Consider the following 23,849-nt stretch of genomic DNA (forward strand, 5'->3'; position numbering starts at 1 on the left):
ATTCTTCAATGTCACGTTGTGTCAAGCCGTTAGATTGAGCAATAAAAAACTCCTTACTTTGGGTAAAAAGTAAACTAGTTATACAACATGACCAAAATCCTTTAAAAATTCTATCTAACTCCGTCTAGATAACCCCCGACTTCAAATTCCAAAATTTGAACCCATCACTTAGTGTATTTGTGACTTTGTGCTAATAAGAAACCATTGTTTTAAATGATTGGTGAAAAAATTTCAGTTTGACTATTTTTTGTATTTGGGCCTTTTTTCGGATGAAAAAAATTATTAATTCATATTTTTTTGAAGTTCAAAGTGAATAAAAAATAAGCTTTCTATTTGTCTTTAATTATATTATGAAAAATTTAATTTACATATTTATTTTACTTTGGTCTTTATTGATTGAAAATATAAATTTTTACACTGCTATTTAAAAATGACTGAACAGATTATTATTTAGATTTAATTTTTAATTGTCAACATTCTATGAAAATGCATCCTATCAAATATTTGTAGCCTTTTTTTCGTTTTTTTTGTCGATTAAAGATGTATCCTCCATTTTTAACAAATGACAGGAATTAATTTTCCTGAGACGTTTTCGCGAAACAAGCAAGCAACAGCACTTGGGTGCCATTCCCTTCTCTCTCGAACACTTCATCACTTGCCCTTGCAAGCTCTTTTTTCAATTTCCATCTCCGTTTGTCGTTTCAGTTTGTGATTCTTCTCGCTATGATGGTAGTTGTTTCTGTCAAGAATCGGGTGTTTAGAGCTCGAATATCCGGGTAACAATGTTCTTCACGAAAGCCATCCGGTCCAGAGTAGCTTCGTTCTTGCTGCCATGGCTGCGAGAAGATGCCGACGTGGAGCTCGAATTGGGATTTTTACACTCGTACGTTACTGTGAAGGACCTTGTTTTCGACGTCGCGGCCATCAATCGACTAATCAATGGATCGCAAATGCTTTGCCTCAAACACTTCAAGGTCCGGAATTTGAAGATTCGGATTTCTCCGTGGTCGGTTCCCGCCTTCACTGCAGAATTGAGTGGTGTCGATGTCGCGTTAGCCGTAAGGTTGGGTTCGTTTTTTGGATTTGGTTTGAAGTTCACTGGTCAAGTGGAGTTTGTCGGATGTTGACAACTTGCTAGTAACTCTTTGTAACTTCCCCTTTTGTCCTTTCGTTGTTCTCATTATGTTCTGGGATGTGTCTTAGAAAATCGAGGTATGGATGTCCTCTGCCACGCCCCCCCGATGCTGATGATACGGATAGTAGAAAGATGAAGGAGCTTCTCGCATTAATTGATCCCGAGGTATCTGACTTTTTCTTGCGAAATTTAATAATTATTACTTTATTCGTCGGTTGTAGATGCTCGAGGAGGCAAATTGTTCAGCTTGATACGATAAGCGTTCATACTTGGGTTTCATTCGTTATTTTTCAGCCCTCATGAATGGAAAGGAAGATGTTCGGTCTTATACTAAGTTCGCTGCATGCAAAGTAAAGCATGCTAGCTAGCTTTATGTCCTTATTTCTAAAACGACACAATAAAGAACAAGAGTGCCATTTTTGCTGCATACTAGCATGTTGTCTTTATCACAGGTTTGAACCCACCCAATTGAGGGGGTTTGCCAACCAATGTACTGTTAGCACACAAAAATGTTAGCACACAAAAATGTTATTTACCAGTAGAATCTACCTAAACAGTAGTTCGTCAATTAAACTTACATGGCTCAGCTGACTTGGTTCTGAATTCGATGGACTTCATATGACAAAACTGACCTTTAAAAAATGAATTGAGATTTGCACTTGTTAGGACTTTAAAAATGAACCTCTGTTATCTGATAAAATAAGTTCTCTTAACTGGCTTATGTATATATCTCTTTCCTTCATCATATTCGTTCAGAAATGTTATCTTAATTGAATTTCAGGGCTCTTCATTGCATGGAGCAATTGAAAAATTTTTGGCCACTCCTCCTAGAAATCGAAGTGTTTCAATCACAAATGTGATACTTAAGCTGTGCCAGTTGCAAGTGCACCAAGTTAACTTGCAAATGCAATTGCTTGAAGATGCAACTCTTTCTTGTTTCTTGAAGTTAAATGCATTTAGTACATGTTGTTCATCTATAGACCCCAGTTGTTTGTTGAGGGGATTTTTGGAGACAATTTTTGCGCCCCAGGAAGAGAGCTCTTTCGTTGTCAAGGGCACTGATTTTGAGATTGGATGGGAGAAGGAAAACAATGTCAATGTGATTGCTTCCTGCAAGGATCTTGTTGCATGTGTTCAGTTATACAATCTTCAACTGACAGAGTGTGATGTCAAAGCCCCACAAGTGGAATTTACGGTTTCCCTGAGCGAGCTTCCAGCACTTACACAGGCAGTTAGTATACTATCTCACAGACAAATTATGAGTGTAAGAAGAAGTGGTAGGGAATTATGGAGGATAGCTGGAAAAAAATTTGTCTATTTGACCCCAGGTCCGTGGTCCTCATGGTGTAACCTAGTTGAAGTTGTTTTGCTTTGGTTGCATTATATTCAAGAATATAAGTCATTACTGCTACTTGTTGGTTACTGTGCAAAAGGTAAATTCGGACTAATTCAAGATGGAAGGCCCTTGAGCAATTGCAAACTTCAATTATCAGTTGTTTCTGAATTAGAGAAGAAACTGCCTGTGGAGGCTGTTGCTCGGGCACGGAGAATATCTCGTTATAAAGCAGCTTTGCATCAATCAGAATCTGTAAATGGTGAACAAATCACAGGATGGAGGACAATTCTTCATTTATTCTTGTTGCTCTGGAATGGTGTCCATTACATAGTTCATTTGCTACAAACTATCCTGCTCTTACTGATGAAACCATTTCGGAATTGGCATTATCAAGCTGATCAGCTGACTGATATTTCAGTTCTCAATTTTAAAGGTTGTTCCTCTGTGTGTACATTCAGATTAAACCTAAATGCAATTTCCATCACTTTTAACCTGATTAATTCACTTAAATATCCTGTTTCTAGGAAATTAGTATCAGATGCTAGTTTCTCTCACTTGAATGTAGTTTCCTTTTGCATTGTCCTGAAGGCTCTGTGTTTAAGATATGTGGAAGATTACACTGTACAGACTTTTTCTGTGGCTTGTGGGGATCTAGAGATTCACTGCTCTTCCTCATCAAAAATTCCAATCTCGAGAAGTAGCTCAGCTGTTGAGAGGGGTCAGCTTTTTGAAGGGCTTGGACTTGACACTGACAATAACTCTAAGACAGTATTATGGACAGAACCTGCCCCACAGTTTGATATTCCAGAAAAAAACATTGATGTTGCAGCAGTCACAAATGGTGCTTGTGCCAGTTTTTTGAATTATTACTTGGGAGAGATGTGGTCAGAATGGAGGAATGATGCCAAGAATTTTGATGGAAATGAGATTCGTTGTTTGGAGCATCCCTTCCTCCTATGTCAGATTAAAACCTTCATTATAGATCCATACATTCATGTGCCTGAACATGGGCTTTCTGTCTGCTGTTTGACCCTGGGAAGGTCGATTGTCGATTTGGACTATTTGTCACTGGTGTCTGTTTCATGGCTGTTGAGACAGATATTAGATACTTGTTGTTGCAATCTAAATATTCAGTTAAAGAAGGATCTTTCAGATGCATCTATCATTAATGAGGAAGCAGGGGAAGTCAAATGCGATGATACTGATGAGTATCTTGTTGGAAGAACAAAGATGGCCTTGCTTCCTCTGATTCCAGAAAGAAACATGCATGTCGGATTAGCCATTGCAGGTTTCACTATTCGAGTATCCCTGCTGCAAGGAGGAGTACCTGGTCTAAAGGAAATAAGGTCTAATCATGTGACTGGTCAAGGACTTGGTAATTACTGCTTCATGGTTGATGTGAACAAAATTGAGGCAGCTGTTTGGCCGACTTCAAGGTCTATATTAGCAGCATTGACCGGAAATAAAATGTTTAGTAAAGTGGCATCTGAGTATCTTTGGTTGGTAGAGCCTCCTTTAATTTATATGCCAAAAGAAGATCTGCATGAGGTCTATTTCTCTAAAGGGATCATAGCACTTGATGCTAATTTGACGGTTGAAGGTATAAATGTTTCTTGTGAAGACTTAAAAGAAAGACAAAGGTTTCAAGTAGTTGGCCCTATATCAGCCACCTTCAAGGCTTCAACTCGAAGGTAGGTTCTGGTTGTTATTCTTTTCCTTCTATAATTTTTCAGTATATCTCACTTTGTTGTTAGGCTTAAGGAATTATTCATTTTTCCAGGGAGTATCTCCACTCTCTCCAATCTCTAAATGTTTTATCAATAGCTCTGATTGGAACGATAGAAGGAGCCACCTTTTTATTGTGTATGGATGAGTTGTTACTTTTTTTTCTGGTAAGTTTGAGTTTTATTTGTCTTGAGATCTCTCTTTCTCTTTCTCTGTCTCTCTGTCTCTCTGTCTCTCTCTCTATCTATCTATCTATCTATCTATCTATCTATCTATCTATCTATCTATCTATGTATCTATCTATTTATCTATCTATCTATCTATCTATCTATCTATCTATATAGATAGATAGAGGGATAGAAAAATAGATAGATAGATAGAGAATCTTATTATATTCTTTATCATGTACCTCTGATGGTTTTTAGTTTCCTTCTTTTTCTCTATATGTCAGGTGCTCGAAAGTGTACTTTCCAAAATAGGTAATGGAAATTATACATTTGACTCTGATGGGGATCACTGTGTTGAAGAACTTGCCTGCAATAACATGGCAACACCTGAAAAGGATGTCTGTATCCATCCACCTTGGATTCTTAGAAACACAAAATTTTGTGTCAATGCCACTCTTGATTTAAAGGCGATGAGAATAATCATGGTTAAATCACACAAAGTCTCTACAACGGAGGATTCCATAATAGGTGGTGAAGCTTCTGCTAGTACCTCTGAAAACAGTATTGCCACTAATGACAAGTTGGAGCTCTCCATACTTGAGTTATCAAAATATGGAGTAGGATTTTTTCAAAAGCCATCATCTGTTATGATATCCTTTGAAGACAAGTCTCTAGAGGCATGTGTTAATATATTGGGTTTCGATTTGGTTGTTTTCAGATATCAAAATCCTACAGCAAAATGTAGCCATGTATCTGAACTTGGAGATCTTCTTCATTGTCCTGTGAATTGCTTAAGTGAATTTTCTGTTTCTAATATCTCATTCAGTGTATGTACTGCGTTACATGGGAATGGTTTATCTCCTGGTGCCAATCATGTCAACTTATTCAGTGACAGGCTAGAAATCAAATCAGGGGGTCTGAGACGAGGTCAATCTGCTTCTGACACTCCAGAGCCACCTGCCAGTCAGTGGATTCAGATAAGCTGTGGGCTTAGTGAAACATCTTTGGCAGGACCATCCATCAAGAGTGATTTGATTGGCGCACAAGAACTCAATAAGCTTCTTTTATCAGTATCTATAGGTCAACAGTTCCGTAAAGTACGCTGTATAATTCAGGTATCGCTACAGATTCTGTCTTTAAGCAGAGTGAGTAGATAGCTTTCTTGATCTTAACCAAATTGTTGGAACCTTTTCCTATTGGCTACGCAATGCAGCAATGTGGGTCCAGGGAGAATGAGAACCTTATCACTTGGAAACCTATAGCTCATTACGTGGACAATCTTTTGGTGCTTGTTAGAAAGTAACCTGGACATATATCCTGCTTATGTAATTGCTTTAGTGTGCTTTAGATTCCTTCTGGGGTGGAAAATGGTTGAAAATTTATGCTTTCTTCTGGATAGATATGACTTTCCTTCCCTGGAAGTGAAAAGCCTTTAATAGTGTCTAAAGGCTTTCCGGGAAAGATGTCAGTTGTTTTCTTTTGCAGGAAAGAGCATTCACCAGGCTATGGAGTTTCTCTTTACTATGGATACCTCCAATAACAATTGGGTGCTGCTTCACTTGACAGGGTGGTTGTGTTATCATTGAGGCAGCAGCACTGTCTACATTGGTTCATTGTTTTACTGCATACCTGCGACATGTTACAAATCTCATCTCTCACAGTTCATTTGAAAAGCCAACTATGTTGGTTGAAACTCTTGCCACTCACAGTGTAACCCTTCCAGACAAACGAAAATTCCCTGAGTTTTTGACTTTAAAGATTTCCAGTCTTGCCCTCATAGTTGCTGTTGCAAATGGATCTGGTACATGCAGCTCCCATTGGGTGTATTCATATTTTATACTGGTTTTCATGTTATTATTCTCAAAGCAGATATAACTATGGTTGTTTTTTTTTTGCTATATTCTGTTTTAGGAGGACTATCTGGACTTGCATTACAATCTGACTTCCTTCTGAATCTTGAGTCAATGAATTCAAAACCAAAATTCTTATGCGATCTTTCACGTGTGACCATCCTCTCCCAATACTTTTTACTTAGAAGCTGTTCAGATCAACTGGCAAGGGACTACCGAGTACCTCATTTTTCTTCAATCTCAAATGACTCAACGAGGTCTCTGGTTTTTGAAAATGTATTAGCAGATCAGAATGGAGTATCTACAACTAAAAATATGGACCGTGAAAGATATATCTTGAAGCATGGATTATTTTCTATTATGGCTGAAAGGATGGGACCAAGCAGTGAAGTGGGCCGCCTTTTCTTGGACAATAATTGGAGTGGCAGTGGTTCTCTTACAGGTTTTGACATAACTATCACACTATCTGAAATACAGGTGAGCTTTACCATATGTCTAATCGTGTCTTCTAAGTCAGTACTATCTAGCTTTATAAGTACTTTGCTGCTTAATAGTATATGGTGCTGGTTCAAGCAATCTGTGCCTTTCTTATTAGGGAACATGGGTAGTAAACTTTGGATTCTCAACTTCTGCAATAGTCTCTTGGTGTGCATGGAAAGAAAGAAATAGTAGAACTATTGAGGTGTATTCCGACTAGGTGGTGGTGGGGGGGTTGAGCAGTTTGAGCAATCTATAAATAACAGTCTTTTACAGACTACAAAGCCAATCCCCCAGTTCTGTGCATGGACATAACTAGAGATTGTTGATCACTTTGACTAGTCATAGTGTTGAGACTCTGATTAAGTGGTCCCTCTCAACCTACCCCTGGGGGATTGGCTTAAGCTTAATCCCAGTAGCTGCTCTGGAGGTAATCCTAGGTTGGTGGGGGTCGAGGTCCTATGAGGGGTGTGATGGTAACATCTGTGTTGTTTATTTTCAATGTGGTTCTATGGTGGTAGAGCAAAGCTCCTTCTCTAGGGCCTCTAGTTGAAAGTCAATACCTTCACAAAGCTCCTTTTACTGAGTGTGGCTCATTTGGAAAAAAAACTCCCTGAGAATGCCTTTTGAAGTATTTTGATGAGATTGAAGATATATGTATGTCCTTATCATCATGAACAACTTAGCTGGCTTTTTTTAAGCTACCCAATCAGAGATCTCAACTCTTCTCACTGAAATCAGATTCTACTCCCAGCGCTTCTCTTCTCTGATTATTAATGAAGACAACTTCTCCTTAGTTATTGGATGGTTGTCCAAAGAATCACTTTCCCTTTGGTGCCTTGGCCACCTTTTTGGTGAAATCTTAAGCATTCGTGCTTTAATATAAGTCAATTGGTAGCACACTCTGACGCTTGAGGATCTTTCTCTCCGCTACTTTGTATTGTTTTCATTTGTTTGCAATAAATATCTCTATCGAAGAATAGTCCTACATGGACAAACGAGTAAAATATCTTTAGTCTATTTGTTGGCATAGAGACTTCTAATTTCCTTAGTAATTTTGGTATGGACTTGGGCCCAACTTTTTGGGAATAGTTATTATTAAAAAAAAAACTTTTTCGGAATAGTTCTACTTAGATAAGTGGTAAGAAAAATTCTATGGTTTTTAGTTGGGCTAGACATTTTGGGATAGATCTGACCCAACTTTAACATGGTATTAGATCATGATATCTGCTTTGTTGGGCCCAATTTCTACCCTGTGTATGTCGTCCATGTCTTAGGATATAGTTCATTTGTGTAAGCTTGGATGGCCGCGAAGGGGGGGTGAATTTTTCCATCAGAATGAACTTCAGCTAGTCATTTGGGATGGATTTTGGACACAAATTTTACATGGTATAAGAGTATGTGAGCCTCCTTTCTAACTGTCCACATGTAGGAGACACAAAGAGTACTCATACATGAAGGGCAGTGTGCTTGATTTATAAGTGGAGAGATCTTGTTGGGTTTATTAGCTGGGAAAGAGTATTCCCAATTTTGGTTAGTCATTTTGGGGTGGATCTAGATCCAACTTTAACAATCTCATTCATGAGTTAAAAAGAAAAAAAAAATTGTACATCCCTGACTATCTTGTTTGTTAAAGTGCTAATAACTTGGTTGATTGATTAACTGAAAATGGCAATACCTTGTTGTGCGAAGTGCTCCACCATTAGATTATTTTATTTTATTTTTTTCTTAACTATATTCTCCTGTTCTTGATATCTTTGTGTAGCCACCTCTTCTAATATCGTTTCCCTTGACTGTTCTTTTTTATTATAATCTTTTAATTTTGATCACAAAATATTTTAATAGTACATCTCTGTTTGTTCAGCATTGTCTCTCTCTCTCTCTTCAAACTAATGGAGGGAAAAAATATCTGTTTAATGGTTAACGTAATATTGATGATACAGAGGTTGCATCTCACTCTGTTGATGCAGATGATCTTAGATCTGATTGCAACATTATCTGAGGTTTCTAGTCATAAGACTAGCCATGACTTAAAATTGGAACGAAAGCAAAGCTCCATAGACCAAGCACACAATGGTGATGCAGAGAATATTGTTCCAGATGGTAATCTTAGTTCATTTTTAATACATTCCTTTTACTGTTTTTCTGAAACTCTTCACACACTACAGAAGTAAAAAAAGAAGAAAGAGAATCTTGACTTTCACTGGGGTTTGTATTTTAACAGGGGCAATTGTGGCAATCAAAGATCTTCAACAGCACATGTATTTTGCGGTTGAAGCAGTGGAAAGCAAGTATCGTTTAGTGGGTGTAGTTCATTATTCTCTTGTCGGAGAAAGAGCACTTTTTCAGGTATTAGAGATCTCCAAGTCCTTTAAGTAAGCAAGGCAAACTTAGGAGATGACAGGTTTTACACTTTGGTGATAAAGGGTCTGAATTAATGTGTTATGGCTGAACTCTCATAATTACTGGAAATGTGATTTTGAGGTGGTAGTTGTGTTTCCCCATATTTTCATTTTTTTCATGAAAAACCAAACGTCGCTGTATAGTGGAGGGAAGTGGTATAGCAATGTGTTGGAATCTTGCCCAAATATTTGTGATACAACTCTAAAAATGCAGGGAATGTCCCAGAAATTCAATATAAATGTTCTTGCAATAAAAGACTTTTTTGGGAAAAAAGTTTCGTTTTTTTTTAGATTAAAAAATTTATTCCAGTTTCTTAATAAAAGTTATAAGAACTTCTTTCTGTACGGAGACTAACTCGGTAAAGTTAAAATTTCCAAAAAAAAAAGATATTGTGAGATAAGTGCTGAAACTTTTACATAAGTTGTAATTAAAGGTTGTTTGTTTTGTCATTTTATGTCTTACCGATTTCTTTCTAATTTCGTATGATATCTCTCACAGGATGCCTTAGGTGTTCTATTCAATCTCACACAGGTTTCTTAGAGCTTTTGCTTTCATGTGCATCATTTTAATGTGTTACTCAGATCTATCTTACTTTCCAGTTTCCTTTTTCCTTTTTCTTGATTTCTTACCTATGGGTACATTAGGTGATGATCATGTGGGAACTTTAATGGAAGAGGTTCCATTCATGTCCTGAAAAAGCAAATATTTTAAGGTGTATGCATTTGCATTTTACTAAAGCAGCCAATGTTTAGGTGAAGTATCAAAATCAGAGGAAGTGGAGATCACAAGCCTTGTGGTTTTCCTTGATATCATTATATGCAAAGAATGACAAAGGGGACCCATTACGCTTGAACTTCAGCCCCAGCTCATCTTTTGTTGATATCTCCAGCACTGATGATAAAAGGTGTGCTTGCTGGCTTGCATCTTCTTTTAAGCCCACTGGTTATATGGGTGATGAAAATGCAGTATTTGATTACCAGTCCTCTAAAAGGGCATTTTCCCTCGTGAATCAGAAGAGTAACTATGCTGTTGCCTTCCTTGACGGGGTTCCAGAGTTTGTGAAGAAGCCAGGGAACCCATTCAAGATGAAGGTGTTTGGTGAATTACCTTGGTCACAGGAAGTTGTGAGAATGTATGTCCCCAAGGGTGAAACTGGTGAAATATCTGAAACAGATCCTTCAGGAAATAACACTGACAAAGAGGTGTCTATGCTCTCTAAGTATTTTCCTCATGTGGTGATTACATTTGATAAGGTTACTTTCACAGTCCATGATGAAGTTTCAGTGAATGATGAAGAGTTCCCACTACTTCAGGGGTGCATCAATAATTTTTATTCTATATTGCAACTCTCATCTTCAAAAGTCAGGTCTATAAGCACCCTCACTGCTGCACTTTATTACTTCGATGCACGGAGAGACTTTTGGTGGGTGTCTAGATATGCCTAAAGCTTTTTTTTTTCTTTTCGTCTTCTGTTTTTTTTTCTGAGGCACTAGATCAATTCTCTTTTCCTGTAGGAGGGAAATTGTTTCCCCAGTTCAAGCATCCATATTCTACTGCAATAAGTTTGTTTTGCAACACTCAGATGATGCCCGATGCAGACCATCTGCTACCTTATATTTTGGGACGAAACAGGTTAAATCAGTTACTTCCAATAATGGTTTTGGTTTGGCTTCTTTATGTTTTCTAGTATCATATAAGGAATTATGTAATGTTTGCAGGTGGACATATCTCTGCCTGAGCTTTCCTTGGATATCCTGCTCTTTGTAGTTGGAAAATTGAATCTAGCTGGTCCATATGCAGTTAAAAGTTCAAAGATTTTTGCTAATAGCTGCAAGGTTTGTTTAAGTTATGGAGTTCTTATCACTGATATACGTCATATTTCACAATTTTCGAAAAACCCTTGGTGTCACCTTAATAAGCATATCTTTCACGCTTCAAGTTTATGCATTGATGCTTCTTACTCGTTAGATTGTAAGTAGAAAATCCCTAGTGCAAGTGTCATCCTGTTGATAGAATTTGGGGTTTGTTTGTGGGATAATCTCACGTGGGTTAATATTAAGAAAGGCCTTGCTTTATAAAAAAAAAGAAAAGAAAAAAAAAGGAAAGGCCTTGCGGTTATTAATTGGGAAAAAAATTCCTAACTTTGGCTAGTCATTTAGGGATGGTCTTGAACTCAACTTTAACAGGGTATCAGAGTGTTGCAGCCAATTTGTGCCCCATTTAGTTTATCCTGTTTATGTTTTTTATGTCTCAACCCCATTGTTTGGTTGAGTAGGCTTGGATGTGTGTGAGAGTGTTAGTGGGAATAATCCCACATGGGTTAACAATAGAAAAAAGACATGTGGCTATTAGTTGGGAAAAGACCTCCAAGCTTCGGTTAGTCATTTTTGGATGGTCTTGGTCCCAACTTCAATAGGGTCCGTCTGTATTTTTTTTACTTATTTCTTCTCTTTTTGCTTTCCTTTATATATGATTGGATTCCTCGGTTAATGTTCTCCCTATTTGAAAGACTGAACTTCTCTCAAAAATGGATGCACTTTGTCAGGTAGAAAATCATTCAGGAATTTCCCTTCTTTGCAATGTTGACGATAAGAAGGATTTTGTAGTTTCTGGAAGGCATTTTGCCTCTGTGTTCTTGAGGTATCTTTTATGTGATAGTTTCAATTTGTAATTTTTGTTTGTTGTGATTACAATAATTGCCTTGTAAATTGAAAGGACTGCCTAATGGTAAATCTGCTCATGATAGAACGGAGGGAACGCTATTCTTACTAAGTAATCATTTTCTTCTCTGACATGCTATCTGGACTGCTGACTCTGTAGTTTGTAAATTTTTTGGCGCACTTCTGTTTCTGTGACAGGGATATCGCTTAAATCATGAATGTTCAAACCTCCTTTCAGTTTTTAAACAGAATTTAAATAGGTCAAAGTCTTTGCTATGTGTTAATTTTCTTTATGAACTGATCTCATTCCCTTTTTTGAGAAATGGTGAATAGCTTTATGAACCAACTTCACTGCCTTTATCTTTTGGTTGCTCTTCTGTTGGCTGTTTCTTGGTGTTTTCAGAAAGAAATGTACTGAGAACATCCTTGGGCAAAAAACCAGTCTATTTGTAGGGTTATAGAAAAAGTGATTCATTATACCTTATTCTGCATAGGCAAATTCCTCTAGACGTTTATCTCTGATTATTTTTGTTTCTTATGCTTGCTGCATTCTCCGTTCACCTCCATGTGTCTCTTTCTTCTCTGGGATGTTTGGTACTTTCTCTTCTTAGGGAATTCACCCTGTCTCTCTCTCTCTCTCTCTCTCTCTCTCTCTGTCTCAATGTGGCTTGAACCCAATATTTGACATTAGAAATCCTCATGTGGCCATTGGCTTTGTTTATGATGATGAAATTGGCACTTTTGTAATAATGTTTACTCACTTCCTTAGGCACTAGACTTCCTTTAATCTTGTACTCTTGATTCAGGGCTTTGCGCATGGAGGATGGGTTTACAGGGGGAGTACTAAGCCGGCATTATTACTTTCTTTAGGAGCATATTTTAGATGTATTGACCTTAGGGGTTGTGTTTTTTTAGGCATGCTCTATTAGCCAATCAGCCTCAAGAGAATGCAGGCTTGCTGTCTGTGCGACTTACTGAACATGGAGCTTTTACAACGTCTCCGGTTCAAGTCTCACTTGTAGATGCTCAAGTGTTTGCTTGGAGAACAAGGGTCATGTCCTTAAAAGGTTTGCAATTTATCCCCATTATTTTTTCCTTAACTTTTTTCTTTAACTTTTTTCTTTTATTTGTTAAGTCATTGATGATCATCATAGCATCATCAGCAAGGTTGATGTTCTTACAACAAAGACTTTCTCATCCATATGCCTTTTCTCCTGTATTTTGCTTTTATGATAGCATAAAAACATGCTGGTCTAAAGGTGTGTTTATTTGGAGATGTACATGAGATTTTGAGAGTCAACTCTTCCTATTTGAATGTTCCCTTAACTGAGTCTTGTTTATATTTTCTGTCTTTGTCATTGTGAGACTTTCTTTTTAACCTTTGAACAGATTCTAGAACATTTCCTGGACCGGTAATTGTGGTGGATATTTCAGGAAAAGCAGAGGTATATGTTGAATATTTGTCTCTGGTTTTGGACATATAGGGGAGTTTCGGGAATTGGCTTTGTGGTAAACAATTTAGTTTGTTATTGACCAAATGGAGCAGTTATTAAAATGTGATGCTTATTATTTGTAGGAGGGGGTATCAGTTGTAGTCTCACCAATGATTAGGATACATAATCAAAGTGGATTTCCCATGGAGGTTCGTTTATGCCGGCCACAAGAAACAGAAGCTGAGTCCGCTTCTGTTTTGCTTGAGAATGGGGACACAATTGATGACTCAATGGCAATGTTTGATGCTTTAGGCCTATCTGGAGGTTCAAAAAAGGCAATAATGTCTTTAAATCTTGGTAAGATTTACCAATTATTCTTATCTATTTTGTCTCAGTTGTAAGCTGAAAGCAGTCAGTGCCTCTCTCTTTCTTTCTTCTTCTTCTTTCAATGATGACTGCAATCTAGTGGCAGCTTGAAAAAACAAACCGATTCATTTTTTCTCTTTTGTCCTCTGCTCCTATCAGTAGTGCTTTAATAACAGTATCTTTACCTATGTCTCTTTACCTGGAAAAACTTTCTCCAGAATTAAAAGGAACACACATAGGTTGATTTGGCCACAAGCTGATGGTGTATATTAATATATATAACTTCCTTGATGAAGTGACAAGAGATGTGGAGTAGTTGTATGAGTAAGAAAAAGATTGATTGAAATAAAAAAGAAGATTAAATCTAGTTTCTGATTAAATGAAGTACTATTAATCTAAAACTAGTTTTTGGGTACTTCATCCCACTCTTACAAGTTCACCACTATCTACTGTATGGATTGTGCCTTAAGTGCAATGGTCACATTGCCAGGGTGGCGGTGAGGATGGTTATTGGTTCTAGAGTGAGGTTTTGAGTTCAGGTGGGCATTTGGAGTGTTGTGAGTATTACAAACATTAAAAAATTAAATATTTCAGTAACCCAGATGCTTATGTACTGTCTACTCATTGATAAACATATGAAGGACAAAGGGTTCAATCTCTGTTATACACTTGATCTTCTCCTCTCTGTTTCTTTTCCTGATTCTTATCTTCTTGTCTACACCATATCTCTTACTGCCTCATGTTATCTCTTCTTAATTTCTGAACTTTCTCCCATCTGCCGTCTTTTTCTGCACATCTATTTAAATCAATATGGCATCAGAGAAAAGCAATGATGCGTCCAACGTGACCTCTGGGTGGAAAACCATGGAGCAAATCTAAAGTGCTTATATTATCTTCTCTTCCACTAACTCTTTATAAGAATTTGCTGCGTGTAATTGCAGGGAACTTCCTCTTATCATTTAGGCCTGAGATCCCTGAATGTTTAGCACAATCTGAAAAGCCTGTTTCTGTGGAATGGTCAGAAGATCTTAAAGGCGGAAAAGCAATTCGTCTTTCTGGAATATTTGACAAATTAAATTTCAAACTTAAGAGGGCCTTTGGTATGGCTACTGTCAAATCTTCTTTCAGCACTACACACTGTTCCATCAGTATTGAAGATCAATCTGTCAGTAAACTACATTTTCTGATTCAGACCCTTAGCAGAGATGTGCCTCTTAGACAGCCTAAGAAATTTGGAGATACATCAGATAAAACATCGAAGCCAGTGGCATTACATGAACAGAAAGAAATCTTCTTGCTTCCCACAGTTCAGATCACCAATCTCTTGCAGTTGGAGATACTTGTTGTTTTAACTGAGAGTAATCCTGGTTCTTTTTCAGGTTTTGTTAAAATTTACTGGAAGCAGAGTTCCAAAAGAAAGTTTTTTGCAACTAATCCTGAATATTTTCTTGCAGACTCTGCTAAAGGACTTGACTTTATTGGCAAACAGGCAGCCATTACTTGTGGATCAAGTGCATATTTATATGCAAATCCTGCCTTGATATATATCACAGTTACTTTGAAGGAATTGAATTTATCATCCAAACCTGTTTGCAGTGGGGATTGTGTGAAGAAGTTAAACAAGCAAAAATCAGATGTCCGTTATTTGGATATGGAATTGGATTTTAGTGGAGGAAAGTACTCTGCATTTTTAAGATTATCCCGTGGTGATCGGGGCATACTAGAGGTATATATTTCTCCAATCACATCCAAAAGTAAACTAAAAGTATCTAACTTGTTATAACTCACTAATTCTGCATGACTTGTTGAGCGTCACATGCAGGCTATTGTTTATACATCATATATGCTGCAGAATGGGACTGACTTCCCCCTCTTTTGCTTTGCATCTAAACAGAAGCTTCTCTCCTGGTATTGGCATTTGATTATGTAAATGTAATGTACTTCTTCCAAAACATCTCGGATGCATTCATTAATGTTTATATACTAAATTTATGCAGGTCAGATCTTGAGAAATACGGATCAAATCTTCCTCCTGAGTATGGCTCTCTTTTGCCCCCCAAGTCAACCATGTCGTGGTTGCATAAGTAAGACTAGGTGTCTTATTTCAAATGTTTTTGCATACATTGTAAACTAGATGTACACATTTCTGCAGATATATCTGTTGCATTTTGAAGTTAGAGATTATAGAGCGAAAATTTCCATCTTATTGCAATAAAGCTAGTTCTACTCTTTAAATTTGGGCTTGAGTCCAAGTTCTATGTTTGTAGATCTAAACCTGTATTGCAGATTGCCCTAGATTTGATTTCATTGGACAGACTTATCTGTCCTATGCCGATCTATGCTCATTTAATAGGAATAGTAGTGTTCTTTTTACCCTTGTTCTTTCCTTCTTTCTCTCTTTCTTTCCTTTTAATTTTTAGTCTGTATTGGTGGCAAGCCTTGAAACCCAGATCTAACTTGAACAACTCCTTGATCAAGTGTTTTTTTATCTCCCAGCTTGTTGTCTCCTCATATTGTACCTTAAATTACTTGGTTCTTTATTTCATATCATGATTTCATGCAACATGCAACCACTTATAGGAGATGCTGTGTTTTGGCCTTGGCCCTTTGAAACATTCAAATGGGTGGAGATGATTATGGCCAAGAGCATCTCATCTGTGAAAATCTTCGTGACATCCAATATAGGGTGAGATTATTTTTTCTTTTAGCACAATGTCTGTTGATGAGCTTGTGACAAATAAGTGAACACTGGACATGACATGATGGAGTGGCAAAGAGACACTTGAAAAAGACTGACTTAACTGTTGACCTTACATTGTAGATTAGAATGGCATAAAAGGATTGATTTAACCAAGCTTTGGAGTAGGTTTTGATGGTAATGATGACAAGCATCAACTTAGTTGGCTCCTGATCCTCTGGCTTGATCATCTGACTAGTTTCCTAATTTGATCATAGCTTCAAGGTTTGGTATGAAATGGCCAGGGTTAGGTTATGTTTAGTAAACTTGATAGAGGCATTCATGTGCATCTTTTTAATGTCTATCTCTGCATTGGTATACCATTGGCTTTACATTTGATGCTCTAGACATGAATATGAAGGATAATATGTTGTCCATATTCATGTACTCCAGATCCAACAGAGTGTATCTGAAATGGATGGAAGAAAGAACATCTCAGACATTAGTGGACTTGGATGTTTTATCAGGCTTCACAGAGCTAGGTCTGGAAGTGCAGCAAGAAGCAGGAGTAAGGCTAGTAGCAAAGCTGGGGGTGTCTGTAAAATCATATTTCCCTGAAGTTGTTGTGCCTTGTCAAATAGTATCACTGGTCCCAAGATATGTTATTTTCAATGAATCTGAAGACGATATAATGTTTCGCCAGAGTTGCTTTGAGGTCTGTCTGAAACCTATACATCATTCTTTCTATTTGATACTCAAGTATTTTACTGCAATTTCCGGTTATGTTTGGAAAAAATGAGATTCCGCTGAGAGAAGAAAGGGTAAAAATTCCCAAGGAAGAGGAAAATACAACAAAAGATTTAATGCACTGTCAAAAATTGAGAAATGGGAATGGCCTATGACAAGATGTTGTAGTGAAACTCCATCCTTTGCATGGGAATCAACTCAGCTACTGGTGCCTCTAGGGGCATATTTGAATAATCTGGGTTGTTAACACCATATGTACTGGTAGGGCTGATCCTAAGCAACAAATATTTTTACGGGACTAAATAGTAAACATTAATATTCAATTTTCAAAGAGCAATGCATGGTGATGCCCAATTGTAGGATTTTTGTGTCTCTTTTTCTTGAAGATGTTGCATGACTCTGGATCACCTACATGTGTGCTGAGAAACATGGCTTCAATCCCTTGTTATTATTTGATATTCCTAAAACATACATATTTCCTCACCTGTATTTCTGCACTTGTTAAACATGCAAGGATAATGCAGATGCAGCCACTACTATTAGAAGTCATCAGAGTGCTGCACTGCAAATGCGACTTGATACAGGCAAGAGGAGAGAAATCAGTTTGTTAGACTCAGTGCTTAAGAAACACAGAAACACAGGAGAGGAATCCCTCATTTTTGTTCGATTTGGTTTGAAGGAATCTGGTTGGGGCTGGTCTGGGCCTGTTTGTGTTACTTCCCTGGGAAGATTTTATGTAAAGTTTAAAAAACAGCCAGTTGCCAATGGAGGTCAATCAAATATAATAATTGCAAGTGAAGACAAGTTACTTCGTTATGCAGCTATTCACACATCAGAAGAAGGTTCTTCTATTGTTTTGCGCTTCAATATGCCACCAAACTTGATCCTACCCTATAGAATTGAGAATTCCCTGCCTGAGATGTCTGTAGTATATTATCAAAAGGTGTGCTACTAAATCTTTTCCCTCTCTCTATTTTTGGTATGCATTGTAGTCTGTTTCAGTTCTGTTTTTCTTGGACATTTATTTCTTCCTCTATTATTTTTTGGATTTTTGTAGGACTCAATGAACACAGAGATCCTAAGACCAGGAAACTCCACTGAATATGTTTGGGATGATTTGTGTTTGCCCCATAAGTTGGTTGTCCAGTTATCTGGTAAGTACTTGCTACTATTTGTACTGCAACTCTTTACTTTGTGTTTTTTGTTCAAGATTTTTGGCCTTATTATATTAAATTTGAATTTTAGATGTCTTAGATTACACTCAATCAGACTGAGCAGAAGGACATTTTGACTGACATGGAGCCAATAGTACATAGTGAATTTTGAATGTCTTCAGTTTTAGATATATCAGTTACTTATTCATGATAATGTTATTTTATTTTATTTTGTATGCCTGTTGATGTAGTATACTTGTCCACAAACATATGGGTGTGTTCAGCACTTAACTCATGGTATCCCCTCCAGATACTCATTTATCTCGTGAGATAAACATAGACAAGATGTGCCCATGGAAACCTTTTTTTAAGTTAAGGCATACTAGGGGGTTGGCTGTACATTTGCCTTTAGAGAAGAAATCAGGAGCCAAAAGGAGGGAGTCTGGTGAACTACAAGAATTAGAAGTGCCAAAGGTGGGGTACGAGGTCTATGCCGATGGCTTGACACGAGTATTACGGATTTGTGTGTCTCCTGATAATCAGATGGAAGATAAAGGAGTCCAGCTGATCACAAAGATTCAGATTAGGGTGCCTTCACTATCGATTCACTTTCTGGAGGAAGCAAAATGGGTTAGTTCCCCGCTTAAAAATTATATTGCAATTCCTCGTACTTAAAAAGGTTGGAGCCACTAGTTTCATTCTTTTAGAGGTTAATGTAATATAAAAGACTTCCATTAAGAAATATTTTATTTTCTGTCATTATTTTTTGGACATGTGAAAAAAAATAAGTTGAAGCTGCATGTGTTTGTCTAATACAGGAAGATGAAGGTCCTGTGGCAATGATTTATTCCCCACTCATAGTCGCAAGATTTGGGAACTTGAGTCTAGATTCGATAGTTACTGATCAGTACAAGTTTAATCAGATAAAAGTTCAGGTAATTTTTTCTTTTCCTGTTAAATTGGAGGTACTGAAGTTGGGTTTTCATGGGTACTTCCCTGTTTGAATGAGCTTCAGTATCATTCAGAAGTAATGTCAGGAATGAGCTGAATTTTCGTCAAACTTTTGTTTGGGAGTCTGTCATTTTCGAGGATGCTTCTTATATAATGGACAATCTAATGCAGTCGCTAATTGTGGATGAAAAATGGCAAGGAGCTCCATTTGCAGCAATGATTCGTAGACATCAGCTAGACTATGACGACATGAATGAGCACATACTGCATATCACCTTCAATTTACATCCAACAAAGTCAAAGGTCAAACAAGTCACCTACGCTTCTATTGTTTTACAGGTAAAATTAAACAGCCTGATATAACTATCAAATAAAAGTTTCCTAATTTGCATGTACAGATAATGACTTATGTCCTTTTTTCAAAAAATAAAAAAGGTCTTATGCATCAGTTTTTGAGTGGTGGAGATGGTGATACACAATAAAACACTCTTTTGCATGAATATCTTGCTGTCTGTTTGCACATGGATGAGTATAAACATTCGATTTTGTGAGCTTCAGGCACCAAGATGTGTATAGGAGTTAAAAAAAAAATTCTCTTTCTTTTCCTTGCTGCAGCCAATTGATTTGAATGTCGATGAGGAAACTCTGATGAGACTAGTCGCTTTTTGGAGAAGCTCCCTCGCTGATTCTAGTACTCCAAGCACACAATTCTACTTTAAGCATTTTGAGATCCATCCTATTAAGGTTCACACATCTTCATAGTAGCATATTGCATAAGTTGATTTCCGTGCCATATTTAATGTTTTACGATCTTATGCATTATTTATGAAAATCTCACTGCGCATGTGCCTTGTCGTGTAGATAGTGGCAAGCTTCCTTCCAGGAAATCCAAATTCGAGTTACAGTTCAGCTCAAGAGACTTTGAGGACTTTACTGCATAGTGTTATTAAGGTTTTTGCAGTGTTTCACTTCCTTTAGATTTAGATGTTCAGAACCTTGAATACATCTGAGTGGTCATATTTTTGCAGATTCCTGCTGTAAAGAGTAAGGTTGTGGAGCTCAATGGTGTTCTTCTTACCCATGCGCTGGTAACAGCACGCGAGCTATTCATTAAGTGTGCACAACATTATTCATGGTGACCTCAGTATTCTTTTGGTTTACTTTCTAATCAAATTTGGTTTTTAGTGTTTTGTCTATTTTATCTTCTTTCTCATTTCCATCTTCAAATAAAGTGATCCATGTCAATAATAACTTGAAGGTACTCTATGAGGGCAATATACATTTTGAAAGGAAGTACACTGCTGCCACCAGCTTTTGCATCCATTTTTGATGATACAGCTTCATCCTCTCTTGATGTTTTCTTTGACCCTTCAAGTGGTTTGGTCAATCTTCCTGGACTTACCTTGGGTATGGTGGTTTTTTATAACTTTCGCCAGATTTATTTTTATTCCATTTATCTGGAACTATCACAACTTTAAATAGCAGAACAACCTGAACTATTATTTTAATATCACTTATTGTTCATATAACATTAATTGTTTGAATAGGTATGTTCAAGTTCATCAGTAAGTGCATTGATACTAAAGGATTTTCTGGGACAAAAAGATATTTTGGTGATCTGGGAAAAACTGTAAGTAATTTGAAAATATATTGTGCTTCTCAATGTTACTGCGTGCAACTCTGTTTTTCTTCCTTTTGAATTGATAATGAAGATTTGTCCTCTTGTGCATCAGATGAGAACTGCTGGATCAAACGTCTTATTTGCAGCCATTACTGAAATCTCAGACAGTGTTCTGAGAGGAGCAGAAACAAACGGTTTTAATGGCATGGTATTCTTTATTGAATTCGTGATGAAGTGAAATATTACCTTGCTTTTCTTTTTAAAGAATTTTCCTGTATCGGCATTTGTGCTGAACTATTTTACTGAAAATTTCCTATAACTTTTATTTTCAACTATGATGTTTGATTAGATAAATGGTTTCCACCAAGGAATACTTAAATTGGCCATGGAGCCGTCCTTGCTAAGCAGTGCTGTCATGGAAGGTGGCCCTGATAGAAAAATTAAGCTTGATCACAGTCCGGGAGCAGATGAGGTTATTCTTTCTAACTGTAAACTGATCTATTTTCGTGCAAGAAAAAAATCCCAAACAACCTAACCTTATCCTGCCGGAATTGATGAAATTGCTGTATTAAGTTTTATCTCATTAGTTGATCTTGTTACTCATTCTTCTTTGAAAAATGACAAATTGCAGCTGTATATAGAAGGATACTTACAGGCTATGTTGGATGCAATATACAAACAAGACTATCTACGAGTTAGGGTGATTGATGATCAGGTGAGTTGAATTTTTTTTTTCAAGAATTTCAAATGAAAATGCTTGATGATTGTCTCAAAAGTTTCTGTCATCTCCGAAAACATCTGCTTGATATGTCTGATAGGTTACCCTTAAAAATCTTCCTCCAAACTCTTCTGTCATAAATGAGATTATGGAACATGTGAAGAGCTTTCTTGTGAGCAAGAATCTGTTGAAAGGGGAAACAAATACAAATGCTATTCGCCCGCTACGCCATCTGCGTGGAGAAAGTGTAAGTCTTTCTTGTGGGTTTGTGTTTTGTGCATGATAACTAGTTTAGCTATTCATATAGAAAGTAGAACAAGAGGAAGCAATGTCACATAACCATGAAAATGTCTTAAATAGTCCTCTCGACCAAATCAACATGTGCCCTTAGTTGTTGTGGTTTTCTTTTGCGGTAATTTACTATATAGTATCCTTTTCAGCGTTAACAGCATGTCCTCATTCTCTCTTCAAATATTCTCATTGTTCCAAAAAAAGAAAAAGGTAGAAAGCTGCTAGCCTAAAAAATAATGATGAGAAGTTGGCTTTAGATGATCTCTTCCACCATTAAGTTGTTCACCTTTCTGCAGGAATGGAAAATTGGGCCAGCCCTCTTAACTTTATGTGAGCACCTCTTTGTAAGTTTTGCAATTCGTTTTCTGAGGAAGCAAGCAAGTTCATTGGTTGCAAGAATAGAATGGAAGGGGAAAGGAAAGGATAAAATAACAACTGAGGATATGGTTCCTGCATCCTCTGGGAGATGGAAGTTTGGCAGGAACTGGGGGATCTCCAAGTTCATATTGTCAGGTATAGTTGCTTATTTAGATGGACGCCTATGTCGCCATATTCCCAATCCAATGGCCAGACGAATCGTGAGTGGTTTCCTGTTGAGCTTTCTGGAGAAAGAAGACAGTGAGTGAGTCCATAAATTTTCTTCATTTTTCTTTATTTTTTCTAGAAAAAATATGTTCAAATGTATATGGTTAAAAGCATGTTCAATGTATATAGAAGTTGAATAATACATGACTATGCGTAGAAGATGTAAGTGGTTACTTTCAGTCGTAAAATCTCCTAGCACTGCTACCTCTGACAATGATGATGATCGTGGTGGGTTCTGTAGCTTCTCTTCTATCTGAGTTTATAACCAGTTGATGGGCGCTTCACTTCCACTTGACGAACCGAGCCACAAGACCTGACTGAGATCTGGATGGGTATCTCGAGTCTGGTCAGTTTTCATAAGCCCAGAGATTGGATTTGGGACGATTTAGGTAAGACTTGTTAAAAATAGAAGGGACGATACCCCCTTAGAATCAATCCGTTTCTTCTCAAATCTGGGTTATTCAGCCTAAGTTGTGGTGGGTCAACCAAGTGAGTCACAGATCGACCCTGGCAATAGCAGCAGTATGGTTTTAACTTATCCGTTTTCTTGTATAAGAGATTATTGCTTGATCTTACCACCCACGGGGAGAATCCTAAATATTCTAATAGAAAGCCTAGATGCTCTAGGGGAGTCATGTGCACTTACCCTTTATCACATCAAAAAGTAAACTTCTCGATTCCATCTTGTTCAACCGAGACACTCACCCTCGGGCTACAGGATCCATTGAACCAGTCTTGCTAGTATAAGATCCAACTTTCAAATAAAATGGAACTGATTTTCACCAGAGAAAAGCTTTTTTTTACAGTTTTATAATCGGGAGCATAAACCTGAACAGCTGAACCGAAGTACCACACAGACGCCAGAAGTGTTTTTTTATTTTTTTATTTTGTCTATACGACAAGAATCCAAACCCACAGAATTAAACTCCCTTATCTTTGGTCTTAAGAATTAACTTCAATCTTGAAACGTCATTAGATAGTTTTTCTACATCAAAACAGGAATCAGTTAACGCATCAATCGGAAAAGAGATGATCAAGAAAGGGAAAGAAACAGATCTCAACTGGATAAAGAAAATGACCCGATTCGCGTTCAAATCCCTGTAATCATTTCTCCCTCTCCTTCCAATTTCCGAGAAGTAGTCGACTCTATCCCCAGTCGCCAACAAAACAGGGGACGAGAAACAACCAAGACGCCATCAGTTTGGGGCGAAACCCAGCTGCCCATCGTTTCAAATTTGCACCAGTACAAAAATCCGAAACCGCCCCTTTTTAAACACAGGTAACTGAAACGCTCCACTGCGTCCAAACTATTTTAAGACTGAAAAAAGGAAAATGTCGGTAGATAAGGTGGGAAATCCAAAGCCTGCTTGTCTGCTACCGAGACGGGGCCACGCCCTGAGCAAAACGAAAAACGAAGACGGAGAAAATAGAAACATCCACTACCAGCTCTCCTGCCTGCTGCATTCAATAGCTTATCAGAGGCTCTGATTCCTTATTTCCTCCTCCAGGCGGTCTATAAACCTCCATTATCAGCCCTGCTACTGTTTTCAGAA

The 23,849-nt window shown here is 37.5% G+C and overlaps 1 protein-coding gene across 3 annotated transcripts; it reads left to right on the forward strand.

Annotated features, from left to right (window-relative positions):
* The first annotated feature begins 603 nt into the window (after window positions 1-603).
* Window positions 604-22,594, forward strand: LOC137951095 (uncharacterized). 3 transcript variants are annotated; one of them, XM_068797681.1, is made up of 36 exons: window positions 604-1,063; window positions 1,204-1,300; window positions 1,917-4,162; window positions 4,252-4,363; window positions 4,648-5,478; window positions 5,930-6,164; window positions 6,275-6,690; window positions 8,661-8,793; window positions 8,915-9,039; window positions 9,846-10,516; window positions 10,608-10,725; window positions 10,812-10,928; window positions 11,639-11,733; window positions 12,669-12,820; window positions 13,143-13,198; window positions 13,330-13,543; window positions 14,494-14,931; window positions 15,007-15,278; window positions 15,375-15,460; window positions 15,550-15,636; window positions 16,683-16,944; window positions 17,491-17,919; window positions 18,034-18,130; window positions 18,441-18,760; window positions 18,949-19,065; window positions 19,253-19,420; window positions 19,697-19,825; window positions 19,943-20,032; window positions 20,110-20,216; window positions 20,340-20,488; window positions 20,629-20,711; window positions 20,815-20,910; window positions 21,052-21,174; window positions 21,334-21,417; window positions 21,521-21,667; window positions 22,008-22,594. In XM_068797681.1, exons 1-36 carry the CDS (start codon window positions 783-785, stop codon window positions 22,335-22,337), a joined length of 9,513 nt encoding a protein of 3,170 aa, XP_068653782.1. In that variant the 5' UTR covers window positions 604-782; the 3' UTR covers window positions 22,338-22,594. The 3 variants fall into 3 exon arrangements, with proteins under 3 accessions (XP_068653782.1, XP_068653783.1, XP_068653784.1); XM_068797682.1 differs by having other exon boundaries at window positions 14,494-14,910; XM_068797683.1 differs by lacking the exon at window positions 21,521-21,667.
* Window positions 22,595-23,849: the final 1,255 nt, after the last annotated feature.

The sequence above is a fragment of the Aristolochia californica genome, unplaced genomic scaffold, assembly GCF_029961685.1.
Source record: "Aristolochia californica isolate CCGP_79_NKW_82.1479 unplaced genomic scaffold, dmAriCali1.0.hap1 SCAF_15, whole genome shotgun sequence".
NCBI classification, from domain to species: Eukaryota; Viridiplantae; Streptophyta; class Magnoliopsida; order Piperales; family Aristolochiaceae; genus Aristolochia; species Aristolochia californica.

Excerpts from the sequence above, each read along its gene's own strand:
- LOC137951095 (XM_068797681.1), top strand. The coding sequence starts at position 783 with ATGTTCTTCACGAAAGCCATCCGGTCCAGAGTAGCTTCGTTCTTGCTG. Across the intron at positions 4,364-4,647 it reads AGTTGTTACTTTTTTTTCTG|GTGCTCGAAAGTGTACTTTC; the intron begins GTAAGTTTGAGT and ends TCTATATGTCAG. Across the intron at positions 20,217-20,339 it reads TGTGCACAACATTATTCATG|GTACTCTATGAGGGCAATAT; the intron begins GTGACCTCAGTA and ends AATAACTTGAAG.